This window comes from Anomaloglossus baeobatrachus, chromosome 2, assembly GCF_048569485.1.
Source record: "Anomaloglossus baeobatrachus isolate aAnoBae1 chromosome 2, aAnoBae1.hap1, whole genome shotgun sequence".
NCBI lineage: Eukaryota > Metazoa > Chordata > Amphibia > Anura > Aromobatidae > Anomaloglossus > Anomaloglossus baeobatrachus.
In genome coordinates this window covers 785,841,970-785,861,648 of record NC_134354.1, presented here as the reverse complement: position 1 = coordinate 785,861,648, position 19,679 = coordinate 785,841,970, and the positions used below count along the sequence as shown (strand labels likewise).

General features: G+C 46.8%; 1 protein-coding gene across 6 annotated transcripts in view; it reads right to left on the bottom strand.

Annotated features, from left to right (window-relative positions):
• Positions 1–1,217: 1,217 nt before the first annotated feature.
• The window catches only part of PLEKHB1 (pleckstrin homology domain containing B1), a 146,061-nt gene continuing 127,599 nt past the window's right edge, over positions 1,218–19,679 (bottom strand). For 5 of the 6 annotated variants that reach the window (XM_075337619.1, XM_075337622.1, XM_075337623.1 and 2 more), the window contains 3 exons: positions 13,501–13,540; positions 2,310–2,409; positions 1,219–1,847 (listed from right to left, as the gene is read on the bottom strand). In XM_075337619.1, coding sequence (XP_075193734.1) covers positions 1,714–1,847; positions 2,310–2,409; positions 13,501–13,540 — 274 coding nt within the window. In that variant the 3' untranslated portion in view covers positions 1,219–1,713. Of the gene's footprint in view, positions 1,848–2,309; positions 2,410–13,500; positions 13,541–19,679 lie in introns of all 6 variants that reach the window. The other variant, XM_075337620.1, reaches the window with a different exon arrangement.

Here is a 19,679-nt window from a genome sequence, read left to right as displayed (position 1 = left end):
ATACATGATAAGATCCTGTCTGCAGTCACCACTAGGGGGAGCTCCCTGTATACAGAGATACATGATAAGTTCCTGTTTGCAGTCACCACTAGGGGGAGCTCCCTGTATACAGAGATACATGATAAGATCCTGTCTGCAGCCACCACTAGGGGGAGCTCCCTGTATACAGAGATACATGATAAGATCCTGTCTGCAGTCACCACTAGGGGGAGCTCCCTGTATACAGAGATACATGATAAGATCCTGTCTGCAGCCACCACTAGGGGGAGCTCCCTGTATACAGAGATACATGATAAGATCCTGTCTGCAGTCACCACTAGGGGGAACTTCCTGTATACAGAGACACATGATAAGATCTTGTCTGCATCCACCACTAGGGGGAGCTCCCTGTATACAGAGATACATGATAAGATTCTGTCTGCAGCCACCACTAGAGGGAGCTCCCTGTATACAGAGATACATGATAAGATCCTGTCTGCAGTCACCACTAGGGGGAGCTCCCTGTATACAGAGATACATGATAAGATCCTGTCTGCAGCCACCACTAGGGGGAGCTCCCTGTATACAGAGATACATGATAAGATCCTGTCTGCAGCCACCACTAGGGGGAGCTCCCTGTATACAGATACATGATAAGATCCTGTCTGCAGCCACCACTAGGGGGAGCTCCCTGTATACAGAGATACATGATAAGATCCTGTCTGCAGTCACCACTAGGGGGAGCTCCCTGTATACAGAGATACATGATAAGATCATGTCTGCAATCACCACTAGGGGGAGCTCCCTGTATACAGAGATACATGATAAGATCCTGTCTGCAGCCACCACTAGGGGGAGCTCCCTGTATACAGAGATACATGATAAGATCCTGTCTGCAGTCACCACTAGGGGGAGCTCCCTGTATACAGAGACACATGATAAGATCCTGTCTGCAGCCACCACTAGGGGGAGCTCCCTGTATACAGAGATACATGATAAGATCCTGTCTGCAGCCACCACTAGGGGGAGCTCCCTGTATACAGAGATACATGATAAGATCCTGTCTGCAGCCACCACTAGGGGGAGCTCCCTGTATACAGAGATACATGATAAGATCCTGTCTGCAGCCACCACTAGGGGGAGCTCCCTGTATACAGAGATACATGATAAGATCCTGTCTGCAGCCACCACTAGGGGGAGCTCCCTGTATACAGAGATACATGATAAGATCCTGTCTGCAGCCTCCACTAGGGGGAGCTCCCTGTATACAGAGAGACATGATAAGATCCTGTCTGCAGCCACCACTAGGGGGAGCTCCCTTGGAACTTGGAAGCAATACTGCCACCAGTGGACATATTTATACCAGCCACTACAATCCTCACACTTCATCATCTCGCACTTGTGATATCAATTTCTTTTATTTCACAATTAAAGAGTTTGATTTATCATTTTCAAACCAATCTTGGTACTGTCCCTTTAAATGCCTCTTAAAGCTGTAGTGAACTTTTATTCTCCAACATTGCGATACGTAAACGATTCATAATCTAAAGTTCATTATATCAAACAGGAAATAAATTACTGTAGTACAAAGCTGCGCAGAGTGCAATAAAGAGTTAATTAATGCAGATTGTGCAAAGTGACCTATAGTGGAGGTGGGATACACTATATGGTGGCATTATATACTGGGCTACCCGGCTCTCATGACCAGCCGCGTGTTCTCTCCTAGCCGGGGCCCTAAAACCAGCACGGCATCCAAACGAAGGAGCTGAGGGCAGAGGTGGCCAGGGCCCCAGTCATCAAGGCCACCGCCATATTGTCCCCGAATGTTCTGCGTTCGTCTCTGATGATAACATGAGCCACCCCGGGACCTAGGATGAGAAATAAAAATCATCAGCAGGTTAAGATTCAGAGGCAAAAAATAAATAAATAAAAAAAATTAAAAAAAAAAATTCTGCCCCTTCCTACTGTTACTGTTGTAATACTGTAATGTGACCACTAGATGGCAGCATAACAAAAATAGAGAAAAAAATGAAGTTGCTGCAAGAAATCTAAGGATCTGCCGTTTTGTGTATGCAGCTCCCATGCCTCCAGCATTCACACTCACTTCTGTCTGTCGCCTACTGTTAAATTATAAGTCTGCATAGGAGCTGCATACACAAAACGAGAAAATAAAAGGAAGACCGCAAAGCTGTTGAATTTCCATGTTTTTATGGAATAAAAGGTAACCTGCTTGTTGACTGTTTCCAGAAAGCAGCAATTTTGATTATTCTGCATTATTGGGCTCAGTAAATAACAGATGGATCAGAATCGGATTCTGAGAGGAGACGTACCGTAGCCGGGGCCGTAGCAGCCGTGATCGACATACACGGCCTGATGGGAGTTTACCGGAACCGTTTGATAGTTGTCATCATATGGATTATATATGTACACCTGGGGGAGAGCAAGACAGATATCACCGTCATACATCAATCCAGTCTAGTCATGTAGACTATAGCTTCTTAGAGGGAATCTCCACTTTTTATCATCATGTCACTCGAATTTCTGACTTGAATTCTTTATTAATATATTGGTCAAAGTTATTTTCTGATACAATTTTCTAAATCCCCTGCATAGACATAGATTAAAAGGAGGAACTTGTCTCCTGACAGCCACCACTAGGGGAAGCTCACTGCATACAGTGTTATTACTGAGCTCTATAAAGCCTGCAGCCACCACTAGAGGGAGCTCACTGCATACAGTGTTATTACTGAGCTCTGTGCATCCTGCAGCCACCACTAGAGGGAGCTCACTACATACAGTGTTATTACTGAGCTCTGTGCAACCTGCAGCCACCACTAGAGGGAGCTCACTACATACAGTGTTATTACTGAGCTCTGTGCATCCTGCAGCCACCACTAGAGGGAGCTCACTGCATACAGTATTATTACTGAGCTCTATGCATCCTGCAGCCACCACTAGAGGGAGCTCACTGCATACAGTATTATTACTGAGCTCTGTGCATCCTGCAGCCACCACTAGAGGGAGCTCACTGCATACAGTATTATTACTGAGCTCTGTGCATCCTGCAGCCACCACTAGGGGAAGCTCACTGCATACAGTGTTATTACTGAGCTCTATAAAGCCTGCAGCCACCACTAGAGGGAGCTCACTGCATACAGTGTTATTACTGAGCTCTGTGCATCCTGCAGCCACCACTAGAGGGAGCTCACTACATACAGTGTTATTACTGAGCTCTGTGCAACCTGCAGCCACCACTAGAGGGAGCTCACTACATACAGTGTTATTACTGAGCTCTGTGCATCCTGCAGCCACCACTAGAGGGAGCTCACTACATACAGTGTTATTACTGAGCTCTGTGCAACCTGCAGCCACCACTAGAGGGAGCTCACTGCATACAGTGTTATTACTGAGCTCTGTGCAACCTGCAGCCACCACTAGAGGGAGCTCACTGCATACAGTATTATTACTGAGCTCTGTGCATCCTGCAGCCACCACTAGAGGGAGCTCACTACATACAGTGTTATTACTGAGCTCTGTGCAACCTGCAGCCACCACTAGAGGGAGCTCACTACATACAGTGTTATTACTGAGCTCTGTGCATCCTGCAGCCACCACTAGAGGGAGCTCACTACATACAGTGTTATTACTGAGCTCTGTGCATCCTGCAGCCACCACTAGAGGGAGCTCACTACATACAGTGTTATTACTGAGCTCTGTGCAACCTGCAGCCACCACTAGAGGGAGCTCACTGCATACAGTGTTACTACTGAGCTCTGTGCAACCTGCAGCCACCACTAGAGGGAGCTCACTGCATACAGTGTTATTACTGAGCTCTATGCATCCTGCAGCTACCACTAGAGGGAGCTCACTACATACAGATTATCAGTCAACACTAGAGGGAGCTCACTGCATACAGATTTATACAGTCACCACTAGAGGGAGCTCACTACATACAGATTTATACAGTCACCATTAGAGGGAGCTCACTACATGCAGATTTATACAGCCACCACTAGGGGGAGCTCACTACATACAGATTTATACAGCCACCACTAGAGGGACCTCACTACATACAGATTTATACAGCCACCACTAGAGGGCGCTCACTACATACAGATTTATACAGCCACCACTAGAGGGAGCTCACTACATACAGATTTATACAGCCACCACTAGGGGGAGCTCACTACATACAGATATATACAGTCACCACTAGAGGGAGCTCACTGCATACAGATTTATACAGCCACCACTAGAGGGAGCTCACTACATACAGATTATCAGTCACCACTAGAGGGAGCTCACTGCATACAGATTTATACAGTCACCACTAGAGGGAGCTCACTACATACAGAGGTATTACTGAGCTCTATGCATCCTGCAGCCACCACTAGAGGGAGCTCACTTCATACAGTGTTATTACTGACCTCTATGCATCCTGCAGCTACCACTAGAGGGAGCTCACTGCATACAGTGTTATTACTGAGCTCTGTGCAACCTGCAGCCACCACTAGAGGGAGCTCACTGCATACAGTGTTATTACTGAGCTCTATGCATCCTGCAGCTACCACTAGAGGGAGCTCACTGCATACAGTGTTATTACTGAGCTCTGTGCAACCTGCAGCTACCACTAGAGGGAGCTCACTGCATACAGTGTTATTACTGAGCTCTGTGCAACCTGCAGCCACCACTAGAGGGAGCTCACTGCATACAGTTATTACTGAGCTCTATGAATCCTCCAGTCACCACTAGAGGGAGCTCACTGCATACAGTGTTATTACTGAGCTCTATGCATCCTGCAGCCACCACTAGAGGGAGCTCACTACATACAGATTTATACTGCCACCACTAGAGGGAGCTCACTACATACAGATTTATACAGTCACCACTAGAGGGAGCTCACTGCATACAGTGTTATTACTGAGCTCTGTGCAGCCACCACTAGAGGGAGCTCACTGCATACAGTGTTATTACTGAGCTCTATGAATCCTCCAGTCACCACTAGAGGGAGCTCACTTCACACAGTGTTATTACTGAGCTCTATGCATCCTTCAGCCATCACTAGAGGGAGCTCACTACATACAGTGTAATTACTGAGCTCTATGCATCCTGCAGCTACCACTAGAGGGAACTCAGTGAATACAGTGTTATTACTGAGCTCTATGCATCCTGCAGCCATCACTAGAGGGAGCTCACTACATACAGTGTAATTACTGACCTCTATGAATCCTCCAGTCACCACTAGAGGGAGCTCACTTCACACAGTGTTATTACTGACCTCTATGAATCCTGTAGCCACCACTAGAGGGAGCTCACTACATACAGTGTAATTACTGAGCTCTATGCATCCTGCAGCCACCACTAGAGGGAGCTCACTGTATACAGTGTTATTACTGACCTTTATGCATCCTGCAGCCATCACTAGAGGGAGCTCACTACATACAGATTTATACTGCCACCAATAGAGGGAGCTCACTACATACAGATTTATACAGCCACCACTAGAGGGAGCTCACTACATACAGTGTAATTACTGACCTCTATGCATCCTGCAGCCACCACTAGAGGGAGCTCACTGTATACAGTGTTATTACTGACCTTTATGCATCCTGCAGCCATCAATAGAGGGAGCTCACTACATACAGATTTATACTGCCACCAATAGAGGGAGCTCACTACATACAGATTTATACAGCCACCACTAGAGGGAGCTCACTACATACAGATTTATACAGTCACCACTAGAGGGAGCTCATTGCATACAGATTTATACAGCCACCACTAGAGGGAGCTCACTACATACAGATTTATACAGTCACCACTAGAGGGAGCTCACTACATACAGATTTATACTGCCACCACTAGAGGGAGCTCACTACATACAGATTTATACAGCCACCACTAGAGGGAGCCCACTACATACAGATTTATACAGTCACCACTAGGGGGAGCTCACTACATACAGATTTATACAGTCACCACTAGAGGGAGCTCACTACATACAGATTTATACAGTCACCATTAGAGGGAGCTCACTACATACAGATTTATACAGCCACCACTAGAGGGAGCTCACTACATACAGATTATCAGTCACCACTAGAGGGAGCTCACTACATACAGATTTATACAGCCACCACTAGAGGGAGCTCACTACATACAGATTATCAGTCACCACTAGAGGAAGCTCACTACATACAGATTATCAGTCACCACTAGAGGGAGCTCACTACATACAGATTTATACAGCCACCACTAGAGGGAGCTCACTACATACAGATTATCAGTCACCACTAGAGGGAGCTCACTACATGCAGATTTATACAGCCACCACTAGAGGGAGCTCACTACATACAGATTATCAGTCACCACTAGAGGGAGCTCACTGCATACAGATTTATACAGTCACCACTAGAGGGAGCTCACTACATACAGAGTTATTACTGAGCTCTATGCATCCTGCAGCCACCACTAGAGGGAGCTCACTTCATACAGTGTTATTACTGACCTCTATGCATCCTGCAGCTACCACTAGAGGGAGCTCACTGCATACAGTGTTATTACTGAGCTCTGTGCAACCTGCAGCCACCACTAGAGGGAGCTCACTGCATACAGTGTTATTACTGAGCTCTATGCATCCTGCAGCTACCACTAGAGGGAGCTCACTGCATACAGTGTTATTACTGAGCTCTGTGCAACCTGCAGCTACCACTAGAGGGAGCTCACTGCATACAGTGTTATTACTGAGCTCTGTGCAACCTGCAGCCACCAATAGAGGGAGCTCACTGCATACAGTTATTACTGAGCTCTATGAATCCTCCAGTCACCACTAGAGGGAGCTCACTGCATACAGTGTTATTACTGAGCTCTATGCATCCTGCAGCCACCACTAGAGGGAGCTCACTACATACAGATTTATACTGCCACCACTAGAGGGAGCTCACTACATACAGATTTATACAGTCACCACTAGAGGGAGCTCACTGCATACAGTGTTATTACTGAGCTCTGTGCAGCCACCACTAGAGGGAGCTCACTGCATACAGTGTTATTACTGAGCTCTATGAATCCTCCAGTCACCACTAGAGGGAGCTCACTTCACACAGTGTTATTACTGAGCTCTATGCATCCTTCAGCCATCACTAGAGGGAGCTCACTACATACAGTGTAATTACTGAGCTCTATGCATCCTGCAGCTACCACTAGAGGGAACTCAGTGAATACAGTGTTATTACTGAGCTCTATGCATCCTGCAGCCATCACTAGAGGGAGCTCACTACATACAGTGTAATTACTGACCTCTATGAATCCTCCAGTCACCACTAGAGGGAGCTCACTTCACACAGTGTTATTACTGACCTCTATGAATCCTGTAGCCACCACTAGAGGGAGCTCACTACATACAGTGTAATTACTGAGCTCTATGCATCCTGCAGCCACCACTAGAGGGAGCTCACTGTATACAGTGTTATTACTGACCTTTATGCATCCTGCAGCCATCACTAGAGGGAGCTCACTACATACAGATTTATACTGCCACCAATAGAGGGAGCTCACTACATACAGATTTATACAGCCACCACTAGAGGGAGCTCACTACATACAGTGTAATTACTGACCTCTATGCATCCTGCAGCCACCACTAGAGGGAGCTCACTGTATACAGTGTTATTACTGACCTTTATGCATCCTGCAGCCATCAATAGAGGGAGCTCACTACATACAGATTTATACTGCCACCACTAGAGGGAGCTCACTACATACAGATTTATACAGTCACCACTAGAGGGAGCTCATTGCATACAGATTTATACAGCCACCACTAGAGGGAGCTCACTACATACAGATTTATACAGTCACCACTAGAGGGAGCTCACTACATACAGATTTATACTGCCACCACTAGAGGGAGCTCACTACATACAGATTTATACAGCCACCACTAGAGGGAGCCCACTACATACAGATTTATACAGTCACCACTAGGGGGAGCTCACTACATACAGATTTATACAGTCACCACTAGAGGGAGCTCACTACATACAGATTTATACAGTCACCATTAGAGGGAGCTCACTACATACAGATTTATACAGCCACCACTAGAGGGAGCTCACTACATACAGATTATCAGTCACCACTAGAGGGAGCTCACTACATACAGATTTATACAGCCACCACTAGAGGGAGCTCACTACATACAGATTATCAGTCACCACTAGAGGAAGCTCACTACATACAGATTATCAGTCACCACTAGAGGGAGCTCACTACATACAGATTTATACAGCCACCACTAGAGGGAGCTCACTACATACAGATTATCAGTCACCACTAGAGGGAGCTCACTACATGCAGATTTATACAGCCACCACTAGAGGGAGCTCACTACATACAGATTATCAGTCACCACTAGAGGGAGCTCACTGCATACAGATTTATACAGTCACCACTAGAGGGAGCTCACTACATACAGAGTTATTACTGAGCTCTATGCATCCTGCAGCCACCACTAGAGGGAGCTCACTTCATACAGTGTTATTACTGACCTCTATGCATCCTGCAGCTACCACTAGAGGGAGCTCACTGCATACAGTGTTATTACTGAGCTCTGTGCAACCTGCAGCCACCACTAGAGGGAGCTCACTGCATACAGTGTTATTACTGAGCTCTGTGCAACCTGCAGCCACCACTAGAGGGAGCTCACTGCATACAGTGTTATTACTGAGCTCTATGCATTCTGCAGCTACCACTAGAGGGAGCTCACTGCATACAGTGTTATTACTGAGCTATGTGCAACCTGCAGCCACCACTAGAGGGAGCTCACTGCATACAGTGTTATTACTGAGCTCTATGCATCCTGCAGCTACCACTAGAGGGAGCTCACTGCATACAGTGTTATTACTGAGCTCTGTGCAACCTGCAGCCACCACTAGAAGGAGCTCACTGCATACAGTTATTACTGAGCTCTATGAATCCTCCAGTCACCACTAGAGGGAGCTCACTGCATACAGTGTTATTACTGAGCTCTATGCATCCTGCAGCCACCACTAGAGGGAGCTCACTACATACAGATTTATACTGCCACCACTAGAGGGAGCTCACTACATACAGTGTTATTACTGAGCTCTGTGCATCCTGCAGCCACCACTAGAGGGAGCTCACTACATACAGTGTTATTACTGAGCTCTGTGCAACCTGCAGCCACCACTAGAGGGAGCTCACTGCATACAGTGTTATTACTGAGCTCTGTGCAACCTGCAGCCACCACTAGAGGGAGCTCACTGCATACAGTATTATTACTGAGCTCTGTGCATCCTGCAGCCACCACTAGAGGGAGCTCACTACATACAGTGTTATTACTGAGCTCTGTGCAACCTGCAGCCACCACTAGAGGGAGCTCACTACATACAGTGTTATTACTGAGCTCTGTGCATCCTGCAGCCACCACTAGAGGGAGCTCACTACATACAGTGTTATTACTGAGCTCTGTGCATCCTGCAGCCACCACTAGAGGGAGCTCACTACATACAGTGTTATTACTGAGCTCTGTGCAACCTGCAGCCACCACTAGAGGGAGCTCACTGCATACAGTGTTACTACTGAGCTCTGTGCAACCTGCAGCCACCACTAGAGGGAGCTCACTGCATACAGTGTTATTACTGAGCTCTATGCATCCTGCAGCTACCACTAGAGGGAGCTCACTGCATACAGTGTTATTACTGAGCTCTATGCATCCTGCAGCTACCACTAGAGGGAGCTCACTACATACAGATTATCAGTCAACACTAGAGGGAGCTCACTGCATACAGATTTATACAGTCACCACTAGAGGGAGCTCACTACATACAGATTTATACAGTCACCATTAGAGGGAGCTCACTACATGCAGATTTATACAGCCACCACTAGGGGGAGCTCACTACATACAGATTTATACAGCCACCACTAGAGGGACCTCACTACATACAGATTTATACAGCCACCACTAGAGGGCGCTCACTACATACAGATTTATACAGCCACCACTAGAGGGAGCTCACTACATACAGATTTATACAGCCACCACTAGGGGGAGCTCACTACATACAGATATATACAGTCACCACTAGAGGGAGCTCACTGCATACAGATTTATACAGCCACCACTAGAGGGAGCTCACTACATACAGATTATCAGTCACCACTAGAGGGAGCTCACTGCATACAGATTTATACAGTCACCACTAGAGGGAGCTCACTACATACAGAGGTATTACTGAGCTCTATGCATCCTGCAGCCACCACTAGAGGGAGCTCACTTCATACAGTGTTATTACTGACCTCTATGCATCCTGCAGCTACCACTAGAGGGAGCTCACTGCATACAGTGTTATTACTGAGCTCTGTGCAACCTGCAGCCACCACTAGAGGGAGCTCACTGCATACAGTGTTATTACTGAGCTCTATGCATCCTGCAGCTACCACTAGAGGGAGCTCACTGCATACAGTGTTATTACTGAGCTCTGTGCAACCTGCAGCTACCACTAGAGGGAGCTCACTGCATACAGTGTTATTACTGAGCTCTGTGCAACCTGCAGCCACCACTAGAGGGAGCTCACTGCATACAGTTATTACTGAGCTCTATGAATCCTCCAGTCACCACTAGAGGGAGCTCACTGCATACAGTGTTATTACTGAGCTCTATGCATCCTGCAGCCACCACTAGAGGGAGCTCACTACATACAGATTTATACTGCCACCACTAGAGGGAGCTCACTACATACAGATTTATACAGTCACCACTAGAGGGAGCTCACTGCATACAGTGTTATTACTGAGCTCTGTGCAGCCACCACTAGAGGGAGCTCACTGCATACAGTGTTATTACTGAGCTCTATGAATCCTCCAGTCACCACTAGAGGGAGCTCACTTCACACAGTGTTATTACTGAGCTCTATGCATCCTTCAGCCACCACTAGAGGGAGCTCACTACATACAGTGTAATTACTGAGCTCTATGCATCCTGCAGCTACCACTAGAGGGAACTCAGTGAATACAGTGTTATTACTGAGCTCTATGCATCCTGCAGCCATCACTAGAGGGAGCTCACTACATACAGTGTAATTACTGACCTCTATGAATCCTCCAGTCACCACTAGAGGGAGCTCACTTCACACAGTGTTATTACTGACCTCTATGAATCCTGTAGCCACCACTAGAGGGAGCTCACTACATACAGTGTAATTACTGAGCTCTATGCATCCTGCAGCCACCACTAGAGGGAGCTCACTGTATACAGTGTTATTACTGACCTTTATGCATCCTGCAGCCATCACTAGAGGGAGCTCACTACATACAGATTTATACTGCCACCAATAGAGGGAGCTCACTACATACAGATTTATACAGCCACCACTAGAGGGAGCTCACTACATACAGTGTAATTACTGACCTCTATGCATCCTGCAGCCACCACTAGAGGGAGCTCACTGTATACAGTGTTATTACTGACCTTTATGCATCCTGCAGCCATCAATAGAGGGAGCTCACTACATACAGATTTATACTGCCACCAATAGAGGGAGCTCACTACATACAGATTTATACAGCCACCACTAGAGGGAGCTCACTACATACAGATTTATACAGTCACCACTAGAGGGAGCTCATTGCATACAGATTTATACAGCCACCACTAGAGGGAGCTCACTACATACAGATTTATACAGTCACCACTAGAGGGAGCTCACTACATACAGATTTATACTGCCACCACTAGAGGGAGCTCACTACATACAGATTTATACAGCCACCACTAGAGGGAGCCCACTACATACAGATTTATACAGTCACCACTAGGGGGAGCTCACTACATACAGATTTATACAGTCACCACTAGAGGGAGCTCACTACATACAGATTTATACAGTCACCATTAGAGGGAGCTCACTACATACAGATTTATACAGCCACCACTAGAGGGAGCTCACTACATACAGATTTATACAGCCACCACTAGAGGGAGCTCACTACATACAGATTTATACAGCCACCACTAGAGGGAGCCCACTACATACAGATTATCAGTCACCACTAGAGGGAGCTCACTACATACAGATTTATACAGCCACCACTAGAGGGAGCTCACTACATACAGATTATCAGTCACCACTAGAGGGAGCTCACTACATACAGATTTATACAGCCACCACTAGAGGGAGCTCACTACATACAGATTATCAGTCACCACTAGAGGAAGCTCACTACATACAGATTATCAGTCACCACTAGAGGGAGCTCACTACATACAGATTTATACAGCCACCATTAGAGGGAGCTCACTACATACAGATTATCAGTCACCACTAGAGGGAGCTCACTACATGCAGATTTATACAGCCACCACTAGAGGGAGCTCACTACATACAGATTATCAGTCACCACTAGAGGGAGCTCACTGCATACAGATTTATACAGTCACCACTAGAGGGAGCTCACTACATACAGAGTTATTACTGAGCTCTATGCATCCTGCAGCCACCACTAGAGGGAGCTCACTTCATACAGTGTTATTACTGACCTCTATGCATCCTGCAGCTACCACTAGAGGGAGCTCACTGCATACAGTGTTATTACTGAGCTCTGTGCAACCTGCAGCCACCACTAGAGGGAGCTCACTGCATACAGTGTTATTACTGAGCTCTGTGCAACCTGCAGCCACCACTAGAGGGAGCTCACTGCATACAGTGTTATTACTGAGCTCTATGCATTCTGCAGCTACCACTAGAGGGAGCTCACTGCATACAGTGTTATTACTGAGCTATGTGCAACCTGCAGCCACCACTAGAGGGAGCTCACTGCATACAGTGTTATTACTGAGCTCTATGCATCCTGCAGCTACCACTAGAGGGAGCTCACTGCATACAGTGTTATTACTGAGCTCTGTGCAACCTGCAGCCACCACTAGAAGGAGCTCACTGCATACAGTTATTACTGAGCTCTGTGCAACCTGCAGCCACCACTAGAGGGAGCTCACTGCATACAGTTATTACTGAGCTCTATGAATCCTCCAGTCACCACTAGAGGGAGCTCACTGCATACAGTGTTATTACTGAGCTCTATGCATCCTGCAGCCACCACTAGAGGGAGCTCACTACATACAGATTTATACTGCCACCACTAGAGGGAGCTCACTACATACAGATTTATACAGCCACCACTAGAGGGAGCTCACTACATACAGATTTATACAGTCACCACTAGAGGGAGCTCACTGCATACAGTGTTATTACTGAGCTTAATATTAGCAGTCAGCTCCCTCTAGTGGTGGCTGATGGCAGCAGCAGCTCAGTGTCTGTGCAGGGCATTGAAGAGGTTGGAGACAGTTCTGTATTTCACTGCCTGAGCTGTACAGTAGACTGCCTCTACAAGCTGCACATACTTGTTTTAGACTTCTCTTTAGATCTCTGGCAATGTTTATATCGCAAAGAATAATATTACATGATACTATTCCGCAGTAAGATCAGAAGATGCTCTCACCGGCTGGGACCTGGCGTCCTGTAATGCAAATTTCCAAGCGCTGGAAAAAAGCAGAAAATATCACTTGTACGAGACTAATACTGTTCATGTGCACAATATCATACAACTATTAATATACATATTATGAGGGTACATTTTACATGTAGAGATGTCGGAACTATTTTATAGTGATACAATTTGTGTACACATTGTGAGTATTTATGTTTGAGGCATAGTGGTACCATATATATATATATATATATATATATATATATACACAGTATGGCAGCAATATTTTGGTGTGCAGTATGGTGATACTATTTACTATTGTATTTCTTATGGTGATGGCATTTATGTTTATATTATTGTGGTTCTGTATATATGTATATGATTGGCAGACCCAATGTGTGAGCACTGACAGGCGACCCCCCACCCCTGTAACCTCTGCAGTGTGCGGTGTATGATCTGAGCACTGACAGGCGGACCCCCCACCCCTGTAACCTCTGCAGTGTGCGGTGTATGATCTGAGCACTGACAGGTGGACCCCCCACCCCTGTAACCTCTGCAGTGTGTGGTGTATGGTCTGAGCACTGACAGGTGGACCCCCCACCCCTGTAACCTCTGCAGTGTGCGGTGTATGGTCTGAGCACTGACAGGTGGACCCCCCACCCCTGTAACCTCTGCAGTGTGTGGTGTATGGTCTGAGCACTGACAGGCGGACCCCCACCCCTGTAACCTCTGCAGTATGTGGAGTATGGTCTCAGCACTGACAGGCGGATCCCCCACCCCTGTAACCTCTGCAGTGTGATGTATGGTCTGAGCACTGACAGGCGGACCCCCACCCCTGTAACCTCTGCAGTGTGTGGTGTATGGTGTAAGCACTGACAGGCGGACCCCCCACCCCTGTAACCTCTGCAGTGTGTGGTGTATGGTGTAAGCACTGACAGGCGGACCCCCACCCCTGTAACCTCTGCAGTGTGTGGTGTATGGTCTGAGCACTGACAGGCGGACCCCCCACCCCTGTAACCTCTGCAGTGTGTGGTGTATGGTCTGAGCACTGACAGGCGGACCCCCCACCTCTGTAACCTCTGCAGTGTGTGGTGTATGGTCTGAGCACTGACAGGCGGACCCCCCACCCCTGTAACCTCTGCAGTGTGTGGAGTATGGTCTCAGCACTGACAGGCGGACCCCCCACCCCTGTAACCTCTGCAGTGTGTGGAGTATGGTCTCAGCACTGACAGGCGGACCCCCCACCCCTGTAACCTCTGCAGTGTGTGGAGTATGGTCTCAGCACTGACAGGCGGACCCCCCACCCCTGTAACCTCTGCAGTGTGTGGAGTATGGTCTCAGCACTGACAGGCGGACCCCCCACCCCTGTAACCTCTGCAGTGTGTGGTGTATGGTCTCAGCACTGACAGGCGGATCCCCCACCCCTGTAACCTCTGCAGTGTGTGGAGTATGGTCTCAGCACTGACAGGCGGACCCCCCACCCCTGTAACCTCTGCAGTGTGTGGTGTATGGTCTGAGCACTGACAGGCGGACCCCCCACCCCTGGAACCTCTGCAGTTACAGATACAATCAAATATTTACAATATGTGAGGGGTGTACTCACTTTTGTACTTGTGTCTTTGACCGTAGAATCCACACCATGCCCCTATGATAGAGCTGTCCAAACAGGAAGTGTTATCATGTGGTCATGTGGGGTCTCTGCCTCCGACCCTGCCCACGAGATTGGGGAGCGAATGGAGCCCCTTCTATAGTAGGTGCACTGCGGAATTATGGGTAAATTCTGACAGATGGTCCAGACTATAAGCCTCGTTATCAAACACCCCAGGGTGATCTCTGACCTGGGTGACCCCTCCAGATGGCGAATCCTGCAGATCGCACAGCACGTGGCGGTATAGAGGGAGCGCCGCTGCAGAGGCAAGAGTTAGGCTACTTTCACACCTCCGGTTTTTGCTCTGCGGCACAATACGGCGCTCTGCAGAAAAACCGCAACCGTTTTTTTTGCCGCCGGTTGCGGGTTTTTTTTGCATAGACTTACATTAGTGCCGTATTGTGCTGCATGGGCTTGCGTTCGGTCCGGTTTTTGCCGCATGCGGCAGATTTAGCCGATGCCGCGGCCGGATGGAACGTTGCCTGGAACGTTTTTTGCTCCGGCAAAAAAAACCGCATCGCGCCGCATCCGGCCGCTGCGGCGCATTTTTCAATGCATGCCTGTGGACGCCGGATGCGGCGCGATGCGGAAAAATGCGCATCCGGCCGCCGCATGCGGTTTCTTCCACTGCGCATGCTCAGTAGCGTGCCGCAACCGGAAAAAAACGGACGGGCCGCATGTAAAAACTTATGCAAAGGATGCAGTGTTTTCGCCGCATCCGTTGCATTGGTTTCACAGCCGGATTGAGCCGCACTGCTCAAACCGGATGGGTGAAAGTAGCCTTAGGCTATGTGCGCACTAGAAATGTGAAGTTTCTCAAGAAAATTTCTTGAGAAACTTCTGGGAGTGGAAGATTTCCGGACCTCCGTAAAAAATCCACACCAAATCCACGGTAAATCCGCATGCGGATTTGCCGCGATTTTCCCGCAGGTTGTTCTCTGCGGATTTTGCAGGCTGTACTGCAGAAATCCGCAGGTACCTGCGGAAAAGAATGGACATGCTCATTTTCTCAAGAAATTTTCTCAAGAAAATCTTCAAGGAAATTTCTTGAGAAAAATCCGCACAGTGCGCAGCTATTTTTTTTTCTCATAGGATTTGCTGGGAAATGTCTGCACAAAGATTGCTCACATTTCTCAAGAAATTTCCGCGGCAAATCCGCGGGTAAAACGCACTAGTGCGCACATAGCCTAACTGATGCTAAATGCTGCCAATCCACACCTCCAAATATAATTCTGCAAACTCTAGAGCTGAAATCTCCTGACATTGGCTGCTTGTTCGCTGCCTGCACATAATCTGCACTAAGCAATCATTTCATAGGAGCAGATGACTGCATCTTAGAAGCTCAAGGTACGTAAGGGTATATCAATCCACAAGCATGGAGAACGCTGCCACCAACAGCAGAATAGTGAGTGCAGCTCCTGAGTATAATACAGGAGGTAACTCAGGATCAGTAATGTAATGTATGTACACAGTGACTGCACCAGCAGAATAGTGAGTGCAGCTCTGGAGTATAATACAGGAGGTAACTCAGGATCAGTAATGTATGTACACAGTGACTGCACCAGCAGAATAGTGAGTGCAGCTCTGGAGTATAATACAGGAGGTAACTCAGGATCAGTAATGTAATGTATGTACACAGTGACTGCACCAGCAGAATAGTGAGTGCAGCTCTGGAGTATAATACAGGAGGTAACTCAGGATCAGTAATGTAATGTATGTACACAGTGACTGCACCAGCAGAATAGTGAGTGCAGCTCTGGAGTATAATACAGGAGGTAACTCAGGATCAGTAATGTATGTACACAGTGACTGCACCAGCAGAATAGTGAGTGCAGCTCTGGAGTATAATACAGGAGGTAACTCAGGATCAGTAATGTAATGTATGTACATAGTGACTGCACCAGCAGAATAGTGAGTGCAGCTCTGGAGTATAATACAGGAGGTAACTCAGGATCAGTAATGTAATGTATGTACACAGTGACTGCACCAGCAGAATAGTGAGTGCAGCTCTGGAGTATAATACAGGAGGTAACTCAGGGTCAGTAATGTAATGTCTGTACACACTGACTGCACCAGCAGAATAGTGAGTGCAGCTCTAGAGTATAATACAGGAGGTAACTCAGGATCAGTAATGTAATGTATGTACACAGTGACTGCACCAGCAGAATAGTGAGTGCAGCTCTGGAGTATAATACAGGAGGTAACTCAGGATCAGTAATGTAATGTATGTACACAGTGACTGCACCAGCAGAATAGTGAGTGCAGCTCTGGAGTATAATACAGGGGGTAACTCAGGATCAGTAATGTAATGTATGTACACAGTGACTGCACCAGCAGAATAGTGAGTGCAGCTCTGGAGTATAATACAGGAGGTAACTCAGGATCAGTAATGTAATGTATGTACACAGTGACTGCACCAGCAGAATAGTGAGTGCAGCTCTGGAGTATAATACAGGGGGTAACTCAGGATCAGTAATATAATGTATGCACACAGTGACTGCACCAGCAGAATAGTGCGTGCAGCTCTGGAGTATAATACAGGGGGTAACTCAGGATCAGTAATGTAATGTATGTACACAGTGACTGCACCAGCAGAATAGTGAGTGCAGCTCTGGAGTATAATACAGGAGGTAACTCAGGATCAGTAATGTAATGTATGTACACAGTGACTGCACCAGCAGAATAGTGAGTGCAGCTCTGGAGTATAATACAGGGGGTAACTCAGGATCAGTAATATAATGTATGCACACAGTGACTGCACCAGCAGAATAGTGCGTGCAGCTCTGGAGTATAATACAGGGGGTAACTCAGGATCAGTAATATAATGTATGTACACAGTGACTGCACCAGCAGAATAGTGAGTGCAGCTCTGGAGTATAATACAGGAGGTAACTCAGGATCAGTAATGTAATGTCTGTACACACTGACTGCACCGGCAGAATAGTGAGTGCAGCTCTGGAGTATAATACAGGAGGTAACTCAGGATCAGTAATGTAATGTCTGTACACACTGACTGCACCAGCAGAATAGTGAGTACAGCTCTGGAGTATAATACAGGAGGTAACTCAGGATCAGTAATGTAATGTCTGTACACACTGACTGCACCGGCAGAATAGTGAGTGCAGCTCTGGAGTATAATACAGGAGGTAACTCAGGATCATTAATGTAATGTATGTACACACTGACTGCACCAGCAGAATAGTGAGTGCAGCTCTGGAGTATAATACAGGAGGTAACTCAGGATCATTAATGTAATGTATGTACACAGTGACTGCACCAGCAGAATAGTGAGTGCAGCTCTGGAGTATAATACAGTAGGTAACTCAGGATCAGTAATGTAATGTATGTACACAGTGATTGCACCAGCAGAATAGTGAGTGCAGCTCTATAGTATAATACAGGAGGTAACTCAGGATCAGTAATGTAATGTATGTACACACTGACTGCACCAGCAGAATAGTGAGTACAGCTCTGGAGTATAATACAGGAGGTAACTCAGGATCAGTAATGTAATGTCTGTACACACTGACTGCACCAGCAGAATAGTGAGTGCAGCTCTGGAGTATAATACAGGAGGTAACTCAGGATCATTAATGTAATGTATGTACACAGTGACTGCACCAGCAGAATAGTGAGTGCAGCTCTGGAGTATAATACAGTAGGTAACTCAGGATCAGTAATGTAATGTATGTACACAGTGATTGCACCAGCAGAATAGTGAGTGCAGCTCTATAGTATAATACAGGAGGTAACTCAGGATCAGTAATGTAATGTATGTACACACTGACTGCACCAGCAGAATAGTGAGTACAGCTCTGGAGTATAATACAGGAGGTAACTCAGGATCAGTAATGTAATGTCTGTACACACTGACTGCACCAGCAGAATAGTGAGTGCAGCTCTGGAGTATAATACAGGAGGTAACTCAGGATCAGTAATGTAATGTCTGTACACACTGACTGCACCGGCAGAATAGTGAGTGCAGCTCTGGAGTATAATACAGGAGGTAACTCAGGATCATTAATGTAATGTATGTACACAGTGACTGCACCAGCAGAATAGTGAGTGCAACTCTGGAGTATAATACAGGAGGTAACTCAGGATCAGTAATGTAATGTATGTGCACAGTGACTGCACCAACAGAATAGTGAGTGCAGCTCTGGAGGATAATACAGGAGGTAACTCAGGATCATTAATGTAATGTATGTACACAGTGACTGCACCAGCAGAATAGTGAGTGCAGCTCTGGAGTATAATACAGGAGGTAACTCAGGATCAGTAATGTAATGTATGTACACAGTGACTGCACCAGCAGAATAGTGAGTGCAGCTCTGGAGTATAATACAGGAGGTAACTCAGGATCAGTAATGTAATGTATGTACACAGTGACTGCACCAGCAGAATAGTGAGTGCAGCTCTGGAGTATAATACAGGAGGTAACTCAGGATCAGTAATGTAATGTATGTACACAGTGACTGCACCAGCAGAATAGTGAGTGCAGCTCTGGAGTATAATACAGGAGGTAACTCAGGATCAGTAATGT